General features: G+C 34.2%; 1 protein-coding gene across 3 annotated transcripts in view; it reads left to right on the forward strand.

Moving 5' to 3' along the window:
* Nucleotides 1-13514, forward strand: part of nuf (rab11 family-interacting protein nuf) — a 106817-nt gene that overhangs the window by 47638 nt on the left and 45665 nt on the right. For all 3 annotated transcript variants that reach the window (XM_074178223.1, XM_074178222.1, XM_074178224.1), the window contains 3 exons: nt 637-681; nt 13253-13294; nt 13388-13511. In XM_074178223.1, the coding sequence (XP_074034324.1) occupies nt 637-681; nt 13253-13294; nt 13388-13511 (211 nt within the window). The remainder of the gene's footprint in view (nt 1-636; nt 682-13252; nt 13295-13387; nt 13512-13514) is intronic.

Below are 13514 nucleotides of genomic sequence, written 5' to 3' on the forward strand. Positions count from 1 at the left end.
GAGAGTCCCCGTAAATTTTCTGCCACCATTATATTGTTCCCGATGACAGTTACCTTTTTTCCCATTTAATCGTCTTCGTATCTGTTAGAGCGCCCGTACACGAGCCATATTTTGCGGTCGGATCGACCACACAATTACAGACGCGTTCCAGCGAACTCAAGCCGCCCATAAGAAATACTGTACTACACGTACATGAGCGTTCACAAAAGTCAAAACGGGCGTCTGCAGTCAACTTGCTGCTGATCTCCGCCGAGATGTCATCGCGGCATCCGCCGTACACTAACCACAAACTTGCAGTCGTACCCAACCGCGTACACCGTGGTGTACTTTTTCTCATATTGGTCTCACAGCATACAATTTTTGATATCAGTTGCCTCAACTGCAAGTGCAGTTTATATGACCGCAAGTCAACCGCGAAGTGCAGTCAACGTAACCACAATGTTGTGGTTGCCTCAACTGCAAATATGTGGTCCGTGTACGGCCGGACTTACGGTTTAGAATATATCAATGTTACCATGATAAAACAAACGGCCTGTATAATATATAGACTAGTAACTGTGACAGATCCATTTTAATGTTTCAACACTGATACATATAAATTGTGACACCAACCAAATTTACTGTTTTTGTTTTCAGTAACCAGGATAACCTTCCTAACAGGAGATGGGGCTCGTTTCGACAGTAAGTATTTTTTTTTGTTCATACCTAACATATCTTGACATCGTTACATCTTTCATAGTAGAATTATCATATCGAACACGTATTAAAAAAACACGTAAAATAAACGCATTTGAATAGCCTCCGTTGTGCAAGGTAAGCATGGTTATTTTGCACAACTGCTTGGAAAGCAGACACTGATGGTTGTTCAAATTAGAACTTCATAGTTTCAGTGGAATTACTCTTTGAATTTAACGGGTCTCCCAACAGGGAGTTCTGAACTTTGGCAATTGATAGCGGCCACCTGTCAAATTAGTTGTCAAATTGGTTGTCATTTATTCAGTCTGTGTTGCCAAATCATCATGATGGATATAGCAATAAACAATACGTGCAAATAATAAAATTGTTTTATTAAAATGGTCGCCATAAATGTCCTAAGGAGAGGGATATTCGCAATGTGGTGGATAAATTTCAGTCCACTGGTCCATCAACTGATCGACCAACACCCGTACGTCGACGAAACATCACCGCTGTCAGGGAGACTCTGCAGGAGAATCCAAGGCAGTCAAGACTTGGGCTTGCATCCGTACAAAACTCAACTGACCTAGGAACTGAAGGTAAACGACAATAGACAACAACGTGTGTTCGCTGAACGGGCTCTGGAGCAGTTGGCAACTGCATCGAAAAATCATCCTCAGATATTTCACATATTTAAACTGTTACAAACCGTTTTTTGCAAAACACCAACGTAGATAATGTGTTAAAGTAAGCCCAGACGCCAGTTATCCATCGTTAACTAATGCAATTGTTTCAGATATAGATCGAGCTCTTTCAAATAATTTCTCGACTCAAGTTGAGGCTAAATTGAAATGCATCAACTGAGGCATTCTAAAAAGAATTTTCAGTATTCGTAACAACTGTAATTTTATTCGCCAGCCTCTGGTAGACACAGCGCATGTGTATTCCTCCAGACCTGAATTTCCTTGTGAAGAACAATGAACAGCAACGTTGACAGACGATCGTATATTTTCGTCAACTTGTAATGTGCAGCTTTGGAATGGTACTTATGAAAGATCTTCTGGAAAATCCTCTACGGTAGCCTTAATATCACACTGATGAGATTCTATTTGTTAGGTCTAAATTGACAATATTATTGATTTGGTCAAAATGATATTAAAACAGAGAGTGATGACGCTGAACTAGAAGAAATTTGCCTGGAAGATAGGAATCAAATGAAGATAACGATGCTAAAACCTCAACAAAGAGAGTGAACTTTCATACCGGAGATAACTGAGTCAAAGGCAGCTTTCTATACCTGAAGTGTCGTCTAGGACTGTGTTTGGCATTATCAAAGGCGATAAGGCAAGAGACGAATTGCTCATTATTGGAATGCTCATCCGGTTTTATGCTGTTCATTTTTCCCCGCGGGTTGACCAATAATTGACTACACTGAAGAATAATCAAACTTAAATTTATTTCACTTTGAACAACACACACACTTCACAACTATTTTTCGAATGTCTATCGCCTTACTAGATCGCTTTTCGTACCGCACTGTAACTTCCACTTGACTGTCTCGATATGCTCGTGGCTAGCATTTATATATCGTAATCGAATACGGCAGAATATTCTTCGAAATTCCATCAAAATAGCATTTTTCTCGTTTCATCTAGAGCGGCAGCGAACATCGTACATTCGTGCGCTCTTAGCTACGTCGCGATTGGTTTATGTCTACCAGTGGCGACCGACATTATTTTCTTTCGGGCATGATGGACAACAATACCTTCGGCGGAGGGTGTGCCTTCATTCCTATTGGTTGGATTAAATGACCTGATTTTTGGCAATTCACAACAAATAGGCACATTTAACCGATTAACATGAATGAAATCCGACTACCTGTACTGAATTGCACACAAATAGGAACGAAGCCACGCCCACTAACGAAAGTTTGAAACCGGAAAAATATTGTCTATAATGTAGTATCTGCTCTGAGAACAACCATAGCACTTCGTCTATTGCGTTTGATGTTACCGCCTTTAATGTTACTGCAGTAGTAGTAAGTGATCAAAAGAATTTATTTTCATAAATAGGAACATGTGATAAATACTTCGTTAACATTTTTGGAAAGTGAGGATATTGAATCGCTTTCTCATATTGTGCACTCTTGTGGTCTATGCCTGTGGCGTCATCCCTTGCAATCATCCCCAATAGGGTTTGAAAAATATGTTTTAACTCTGCCCAGACCTCGCCCCTTACAGATGACGACCCTCGAAAATGGAAACTAGTGTGAGCCAAGGATTAACTAGGTCTTACCTTTTATCGTGCGATTTGTAGCACGGATTGAGGGATAGGCAGTGAAAATAGATCGTCCAGCCTCGGGGCTCAAACCACCGTTTCACCTGATGGTCTTTTGAATGAGTGTATCAAACCACTCACGCCAACCGAACTAGCCAGAATTAGTGAAAAAGTCCCTTCAATGTTACATAAGAGTCAGGTTTCGAAAATATAGTAATTGTAAATTCACGTTTAATGCCATAAACGCGATCTAGTCTAATCAACAAGTTCAAAAACATGAGCGCTAGTTCATTCGATTCGGAATCACCTCTAGAAAAATCACCTCTAGAAAAAAATATACTAATATTTGAGCAATTTGGAAAAAAGCTCGTTCATCAAAAGGAATAATTTTTTTGTAACATAAAGTGTCATTTTAAAAATTTGAAAAAAAATCTAGTATCTTCTTAACACTTGAATGAATCGAGTCCCGTAGAAAAAAAAGTTTTATCACCATTTTTCAAAAATTTATTCAATTGTTTACTAACAAATTTTTTACCAATCTCCGTTGACATAAATAATGGGATAAAAGGTATAAATAATTGGCCTATACATTTTAAACTTCGTGGAGCCCTTTTGATATACAGGGTCCTGCAACAGTGGCGCGGTGTTCCATATCTCTATATAGGAAGCAGATAGGAATCTAATTTTCTATAATATTACCTTATTGCTCGAGCTCGACAAAATAAAAATATTGGCAGTCACACAGGGTGTTCGATTTTTTCTGGGCGGATCCCAACTGTGTCTTTTTAAATGGCAACCTATATTTTTTATCGCTTTTTCGGTTTCTTCATAGAAAATAAAATAAACTTTATGTATATCTGCACTTCGAAAATATTGATGGTTTTCGAGATATCTAGCATGACAGGTTTTTTTTTCCAATATTCGTCACTCAGAATATTTGAAATTATAAAGTGGTGCCAAGTCCAGTTGAAATTTTTTTTTGGTCGAATATTCTACATTGGTAACTCTCTCAAATGATATATCTGAAATCGACCTGTGATATACAGGGTATGAAAAACCGCTTGCCAAATATTGTAAATGAAAATTTGCAAAATCTTCCTTATATTAAATGGAACACCCTGTATATTATTGATCCATAAGAAGCGCCAACGAAACCTCTACAAATTTCATTAAGTATTCCCTATGGCTAAGTTCAATAGTTTTTCTTAAATGAGCATTTCTTTCGAAAAATGGTCATTTTTTCAAAGCGAAATCCATTTGACGACTGATAAGAATATACAAAAAATACCCTTTCCTTTAAATATCGCCCATTCCTAAAATTACCTGTTGCTAGATAAACAAGTTGCGAATTACACCACAAAATGGACGTTCTTGAATAGTTACAATAATTTCAAAAATCTCGGAATTTGTGCCATATTCTTTCGGTCTAAAACAACCTTTCAGCGAATGAAATATTTATTGGAAATCAAGTAGTCTGGCAAATGACAGAACAAAATATTTGGCTGCAAATGAATATTGAAATTTTTAGTCAATCGTGAAGTTGAACTGTCGGTATAATTTCATCAGAATGTTGTTATCAAAAAGTGATTTGATTGATATGATTTTCATATCAGGTGAATCAGACAGGAATTGTTTATTGGCAAGTAGAATTCATTCTCAACGGTATCCAGATAGAAGGCATCCAGATGAAAGATCTTTCCGAAAGGTCTTGGGACGATTCGTTGAAACTGGATCTATTAATTATTCCAAACATGAGCGCATCAAGCCAGCTACTAATGAAGATAATGAATTGCAAGTTCTTCTTGCTGTTGAAGAAGATCCTAGTAGGAGTCAACGACAAATTGGGGAAATAGTGGATATAAGTGAGAGATCAGTGCAACGAGTATTGAAGAAACATCGCTTGCATCCATACCACGTTCAGTTACATCAAGAACTACTGTATGCTGATTTCGAGAAAAGAGTGAGATTTTGCAATTGGGCCATGAACAAAATTCGTCGAAACGAATATTTTTTCAATAATATTTTATGGTCGGATGAATCGACATTCCATAAAAATGGATTTGTAAATCGACATAATTACCATTATTATGCGACAGAAAATCCTCACTTATTGAGACAGGTGGATTATCAACATAGGTGGTCGATAAATGTCTGGGGAGGCATCATTGTAGAATATGTAATTGGTCCATACTTTTTTGAGGGACATATGAATGGTGCAATGTATCTCAATTTCTTGCGAAATGATTTACCAGGTTTGTTAGATGATATTCCTCTTGACCTCCGCAATAGAATGTGGTTACAACATGATGGTGCACCTGCTCACTATTCGGCAGAAGTGAGAGATCATCTAAATGAAGTATTTCCCAATAAATGGATAGGACGGAATGGGCCTGTACGGTGGCCCGCTAGATCACCAGATTTGACGAAACTAGATTTTTTCTTTTGGGGATACATAAAAAATATGGTTTACGTTGAGCCACCAACTTCTCCCGAAAATATGCGACTTAGAATAACGAATGCTTTTCGCAGCATTACACCAGCTGTCTTGCGCAGGGTAGAACAGTCTTTCAAACATAGACTTCAGCTCTGCATTCAAGAAAATGGAAGACATGTTGAACATATTTTATAAAAGTTTCATTATCAACCTTAATTGAACTCTCCCTTTTGTAGTTTTGTAATTTGCCAGTTGACAAATTTGAATATCTAGAACTCAAGCTCTGAATGAATATAATAACATGAAAAAAATAGTTATTTATAATGTTTCTTTCTTTTAACTTGTTTGGTTTGATATTGCACGATTTATGAGTGAAATTCTGCATCCAATGAAAAAATAATTTTCCATTTAGCAAAAAGTGATAGGTACATACATTTATTTCGTTAAAAAATATTTGTTTGGACACCTTCTAATGTACAAAATTGAAACAAGATATCTTTCGTATATTTTTATCAGTTGTCAAATGGATTTCGCTTTGAAAAAATGACCATTTTTCGAAAGAAATGCTCATTTAAGAAAAACTATTGAACTTAGCCATAGGGAATACGTAATGAAATTTGTAGAGGTTTCGTTGGCAGGGTGTTCCATTTAATATAAGGAAGATTTTGCAAATTTTCATTTACAATATTTGGCAAGCGGTTTTTCATACCCTGTATATCACAGGTCGATTTCAGATATATCGTTTGAGAGAGTTACCAATGTAGAATATTCGACCAAAAAAAAATTTCAACTGGACTTGGCACAACTTTATAATTTCAAATATTCTGAGTGACGAATATTGGAAAAAAAAACCTGTCATGCTAGATATCTCGAAAACCGTCAATATTTTCGAAGTGCAGATATACATAAAGTTTATTTTATTTTCTACGAAGAAACCGAAAAAGCGATAAAAAATATAGGTTGCCATTTAAAAAGACACAGTTGGGATCCGCCCAGAAAAAATCGAACACCCTGTGTGACCGCCAATATTTTTATTTTGTCGAGCTCGAGCAATAAGGCAATATTATAGAAAATTAGATTCCTATCTGCTTCCTATATAGAGATATGGAACACCGCGCCACTGTTGCAGGACCCTGTATATACTTCATACGATCCTGCGATAAAAGTTCATAAAAATTTATTAATTTGTCAATTATGATTTTTTATAGCTATTGGAAAATGAAATATCTAAAAATTGTTGATAAATATTTTTTTTCAATTGATATTTAGCTATGTCTGTTTTCACATTATACTGTGACTTTTATTAACATAGGATATTAATTTTTTACGTAATTCGTTTATTAAATTATTTCAAACAAATAGAGAAATTCAATATTTTTGAAAACATTTTTTTGCTATTTTGTTGTCTAGAGATAATTATGATTTAAAAAAAAATCCTAATTTTAATTTTTAATTGTTTAAAATCCATTTTTTATATTTTAATTGTTTAAATAGTTAGTTAAGAAATAAATTTGCTTTTAAAAATCATAATTTACACTTTTGAATAGTTTAGCAAAAAATTTTTTTTTTATTTATTATTTAATTGTTTATTAGTTTAACAATTTGTTATAGACAAATATTGACCAACGTTATATTTTTTTCTGAAGCAGAATAAAATTATAAAAAACAGCTATATATAAAAAAGTGCCATAATTTTTTTTTATTTATTATAATACTTTCTAATATCATACGATGCGGTATATATAAATGTTTTTATAATTTTTTTTCTGCTTCAGAAAAAAATATAACGTTGGTTGATATTTGTTTATCACAAATTGTTAAACTAATAAACAATTAAATAATAAATAAAAAATATTTTTTTTGCCAAACTATTTAAAAGTGTAAATCATGATTTTTTAAAGCAAAATTATTTCTTAACTAATTATTTAAACAATCGAAATATAAAAAAATCGATTTTAAACAATTATAAATTAAAATTAAGAAATTTGTTTTTATCATAATTATCTCTAGACAACAAAATACAAAAAAAAATTTTCAAAAATATTGAATTTCTCTATTTGTTTAAAACAATTTAATAAACAAATTACGTAAAAAATTCACATCTTGTGTTAATAACTGCCATTATTTAATATGAAAACAGACACAGCTAAATATCAATTGAAAAAAAAATATTTATCAACAATTTCTAGATATTTCATTTTGCAATAGTTATAAAAAATCATAATTAACAAATTATTAAATTTTTATGAACTTTTATCGCAGGATGGTATGAAGTATATATATCAAAAGGGCTCCACGAAGTTTAAAATTCATAGGCCAATTATTTATACCTTTTATACAATTATTTATGCCAACGGTGATTGGGAAAAAATTTATTAGTTAACGATTGAATAATTTTTTGAAAAATGGTGATGAAACTTTTTTTTTCTACGGGACTCGATTCATTCAAGTGTTAAGAAGATATTAGCTTTTTTTAAGTTTTCAAAATGACATTTTATGTTATAAAAAAATTATTTCTTTTGATAAACTCTCTTTAGCGGCAGCGCGCGGATGCCTTAACAGCCGCGCGGAACCCTATTTTCAACGTCAAATTAAAATTATAAATAATGGAGATAGATTTTTGGGAGTCGGGACTTTTTTATTGGAAATTTCCTCCTCTTTAACGACCTTTACTAAAATTGCTTAAATATTAATATTTTTTGAGTTATTAACGAAAAACTAAATACCATTTTTTTTAATCTTATTTTGTTAATAACAATTGCAATTTTTTACCTGCACCAAAATCCTTCAAAAGCATTTTTCTAGAGGTGATTCCGAATCGAATGAACTGTCGCTCATATTTTTGGGACCTTTATCTCTATTTTTCATGTTTTTGAACTTGTTAATTAGACTAATCTTTCAAAATCCCATTTTTCCAGAACATCAAAATATGAAGGCAATTCGCTACTCGCATTTTTAAACATCATTTTATCGTCACGCCAAATTTAGGTTGTTTCGAAAGTGTTGTCCGTTTTTATGGATGTATTTTAAAATGTATTATTTCAGTGTATACTTCTGTTAAAATCTGTTTTTCCGTTAACCAGCTGTCATCCTCCTATGAACGACAACTCTCAAAAGTCGAAACTTGTACGAGCTAAGAACTAACGAGGTATAAATAGTCTTTCGAAGGTACATATAGTTGCAGATGATACAAATGTTCTGGTTACTGAGCATAATACATTAGCACTTGCAGAAACAACAGAATCCATATATGAGAAAATAATAAAATGGACTAAACATCAACAAATAGCATTAGTAAAATTCTCAATGCAGAACACTACTGAAACTCTCAAAATATATGAAGATAGCCAACTAGAGGTGACATCTAACCCAGAAACAAAAATACTAAGTCTAATTCTAGATCATAAGCTCGATTGGAGTCCTCATATAGATTCACTATGTGATAAACTACGAAGGAACTGTTATGCACTGAGATTAATGTCGAATCATTGTGGAAGAGAGGTTCTCCTAAATCTGGAACTATTGGCTGTCACTTGCGCTATGGAATCTTGAATTGGGATATGAGCTCCTCTGCTGAAATACTATTCATTTTACAAAATCGCGCGGTCAGACTAATTGCTAATTCAGGATGGCGACACTCATGCAGAAACTCATTCAAAGAGCTGGAAATACTCACAGTTGCTGGTCTGTATATATATATATATATATATATATATATATATATATATATATATATATATATATATATATATATATATATATAAAGACAAAACACAGCACTACAGGAACAATTCTTCAAAGAAGGTCTGATTTGAGCTTTATAAAGCATCAAAAGTTACTGAGATACTTACAGTTTTCTGGTTCGGAACAGTGTTCCAAGATTTTGAGAAGCGGCTTTTGCAATTCCAACGACATGATTCTGCCAAGATATATTGGTGTCCATTTTAACCCTCAAAAAACTTATCGAAGCAGAAAGTGGAAATGTCTGACCTGACATTATTATATTCGGTTCGGAAACATTTATCTTTCTGGAAAAACCGATGCCTGGGTTTTTGTGGCTTTGAATTGAACCTGGTCACTTTCACCCCAATTCGAGATTAATTCTATATTCTCATTAAGATATGCACCCTCCTGCTGCCGGTGAAGATGTGCATCCGCCGTCGATGTCCTGGAATCCAAATGGAATGACGAAACAAGTGTGCTGTCGTCAGCAAAGCAATTTATTGGATTCTTGTTTTTTTCCAATAAGTCGTTGATATGCAATAAAAAAAGGTTTGGAGACAATATAGATCCCTGGCGAACACCAGCGTAAATGGTAAAAATATTCGAGAGATATCCGTCGACGGCCACTTACAGAGAACGTTTTTTCAGGAAGCTGAAGAGCCATACACAAAAATGATCCGACAAGCCATAGCTTCGAAGTTTGGCCAGCAAACCCTCATGCCACACACTGTCAAAGGCCTTAGAAATATCAAGCGCTACAGCTCTTGACTCTCCATGTTTCTCGATTGCGTTATTCTGCTGTGATGGTTTGACCCGGTTGAGGAAATTTATAGTGAATCACCTCAGCTGCTGATCTACATTCAGTAACCATGGTCTTTTTTATGGGTTTTCATCTTGGTATGACACTCACGACATAGTTACGAAAGGGTGGACTGATGGTTCGAAAATGTGTACGCCTAACATGCCTGCAAACAAAGGATCGCGACTAATCATTGTGCATTGCGGAGGAAGTAAAGCATGGGTTCCGAATTCTTTGGAATCATGTGGAAAAAAACTTGAGGACTGCAATGTTGACTATCATAGAACACGGAAGCTAATATTTTCGAGGAATGGTTTGAAAACACATTAATCCCAAATTTGGATGCGAATAGTGTAATAGATCTTGACAACGCTTCCTATCATTCGCGACAGCTCATCAAAGTACCAAATAAAATTTTGAGGAAAGATGAAATACAAAGTTTTTTAATGACAAAAAAGTTTTACAGACAAAAACATTTGAAAAAGTGTATGTCCTTGGGAGTAATGCTGAACAACTTATTTATTAGGGGTTTTTTGACAAAAAGTTATTCTTGATAAAAGTTTGTGCATCCCCTAAAACTAAACATGCACTAACAAAATACAGGACCACTCACGTAATATACAAGAAGCCTTCAAATATTTTATTTTGTGACAACAGTAAAGTACTCTTATTTTGAAAAATCTCGGAAAATGTTATTTAAAAAAGTTCTTCAGCATTGAAAAATACATCTAGATTGGAAGTCATAGCCATCTAAGTGAAGTTTAATTTTTTACCCATTTTTTTAAATGGCTAAGAAAAAATTTTTTTCTAAAACGATAAATAGACAACATCCTGTATACAACAGTTTATTTTGGAAGCCTGTAATATTACAAATTACACAACTATGGTGTTAACCACCGTCAATTTTTTGAAAACAGATATTTCGGAACAAACTCATTGATATCCTGGAGATTTTCTTGTTCAAAATAAGTGTTTTAAGTCGAATCTCCAGAAAATCAATGAGTTTTTTCCGAAATATTTTTTTAATTTTGATTTTTTGTGATTTGATAGTATTGAATATTAAGTTCTTCTTACAATACTGTACAATTTTGAGTAATTTTCGGTGTTAATAAAAAATAAAAATAACTGCACCAAAAACTTTGAAAATTAATTTACTTTTCAAAATCGTGCAAAAGCAGCTTGGATTAATAGTAAACTTGAAATAATGAAAGATATAACTATTTTATTTTTATTTTCGTCCATGTTATTAGTATAGTAAACAGGTCACATTCTTTAACTATTTCCGAACAACACGTAGGCATTCCACGGAATACCATTCTTTCTATTTCGAATATGCGATGAATGTTTGATGATAATAATATCTTATACTTGCCTGATGAACAGTCGGGATTAATTCATGTGTGAATCCAGAAGAAGGTTTCAAGCTTATTACCTCATATTATGTAGTTAAATGTCAATGTATTATTTAGGCAATTATTGAAAGTTCCGCCATTTTGTAGTAGTTGAAGATATTGATGGCGCCCAGTCGCCATCTTGAAAGTTTCATCTGTTAATTTCACTTCAAAATAAAGTATTCATGCATTAATTTCATTATCCCAAATTTCAATTTTTTGAGTTGACCTATTCAAAAAAATAAGTGAGGGGGGGGGATTGAAGAAATGTACTGTTCAAACTTAAAAATAATATTCCAACCGTGTCAAAGGCTTTCTTGCGAATTCTCTCAAGAACGTTTTTACTCTCCCATCCCCTAAGAAGTCATTCCTCCCCTTTTTGAAATGGGGAAAATCAAGTAGTTTTCATAAAAGAGCTCTACAACAACGCATTTTAAACTTATCATTTCAACCTTTTTCTTTACAAAATTATTTAAATACTTGAAAAAGAGGAATGAAATAATGCATTCAACATTCAAAGGGATTCGTTTCTATTTCACCATTTGGCAACATCGGTTATAGCAAATAAAGGACAATGAATCTGTTACCTGTATGAGACAAACAAAGATGACATATTTCAGAGGCGGGGGCTGTTCTGTTTACTTATGTTTCGAGTTCCGAGACATTTTGTGACATATAACATTTTGTGCACCTAACCTATCTTCCTCTATATAAATAAATAACAAAATAACTGTTGTTTATGTGGCTCGTGGAGGTGGTATTGAACTATAATTCATATTTTGGCTTAATTGTTGATTTATTAGGATAATTTTCCTTTTTTAAAGTAGAATATCTAGGTACGTATAAATTATTTCAACTTGATATAGGCGATGTTGCTAATATGTGAATTAGAAACAAATCCCTTTAAAAATTAAAACCCAACATTTGAAACATCAAATTGAATACTTTTCGAAGTGAATTTGAAAAACTCATGAATTGAACTCAACTTTATTTTGTTCAAACTTGCATTTGCTGTAACAACCCAAATTGAGGAACATTCCCCATTGTATCATTACATTTTGTCAACTTCAACTATTATCTCTGGGCGATAAATATACGGTCAGTTATTTCATTGCCTACATTTATATTCATGTGTCTAGTAGGAGTTCTAGTAGATTCAGCGAGATAGACCACCAGAGTGAACCAGAGTGCACCAAATTGTCACGTGGTGTCCTGTCACCCAGCTAGCTAGGCGATGAGCCAATCAGAGTGTACCAAATTGTCACGTAGTGTCCTCAAACTGTCACTAGTTCGCCAGCTAATCAGAGCGCACGCTTCTGCATCTCAAAACATCGTGGCGGGAGATTTGAATTTTCTGTAGACATAAATAATTCAGGCAGACAGACGACCAGGCGTATCCCTCAACGAGACGGACCATCCAGTCATGTGGCGCGCTTACGTCAGTCCATCTTTTCGATCAACACATTTTTGTTTTATGACGTCATGAAAAAAGTTTTGGTTCTACGGGGTTTGTTACCAAAACAGATCAAAATATAAACTGAAAAATAATATTCCAACATTGTCATGCAAAGGCTTCCTTGCGAATTCTCTTAAGAACGTTTTTACTCTCCCATCCCCCAAGAAACCCAACCTCCCCTTTTTGAAATTGTATCATTACAATTTGTCAACTTCAACTGTTATCTCTGGACGATAAATATACGGTCAGCTATTTCATTACCTACATTTATATTCATGTCTAGTCGGGGTTCTACTCGTAGTACAAAACAGCGCATCCTTTGGTTGTGGTTGAGCGATTACATTCAATTCAATTTAATGTATCGCACAGAATCATCGTGCTACCTTATAGAAGATAAGCTTCCTACAAAATGTTGTCTCTGATAAGACCGAATAAGTCCTATATCAACAGAAAAAGTAAGGAAACTATAAGGTTTTGATAAAATAACTCTGTTTCAGCAACGGGCGACGTCAACAACTCGGGTCCAATGCACTAGCCAGGTTCGTAATCCGATATACCTTTATTATTAGTCGAATATTATGTGTCGACGAATCAATTTCGTTTGTCCCCTTTTGAATTGTTATTTTTTATAGCCAGTTGTACCGGAGTTCGAGTTTCAATTCGTCCGGCAGAAGCAGCACGTGCGACACTGCTGATGATACTAGCATGTACTCGGATGCTTCTTTGGAAGAGGACGTGCATGATTTGCATCACAAAGTG

Source organism: Leptinotarsa decemlineata, unplaced genomic scaffold, assembly GCF_025532065.1.
Source record: "Leptinotarsa decemlineata unplaced genomic scaffold, Ldec_3_MD MMD2_tig00003736_RagTag_RagTag, whole genome shotgun sequence".
Taxonomy (NCBI): domain Eukaryota; kingdom Metazoa; phylum Arthropoda; class Insecta; order Coleoptera; family Chrysomelidae; genus Leptinotarsa; species Leptinotarsa decemlineata.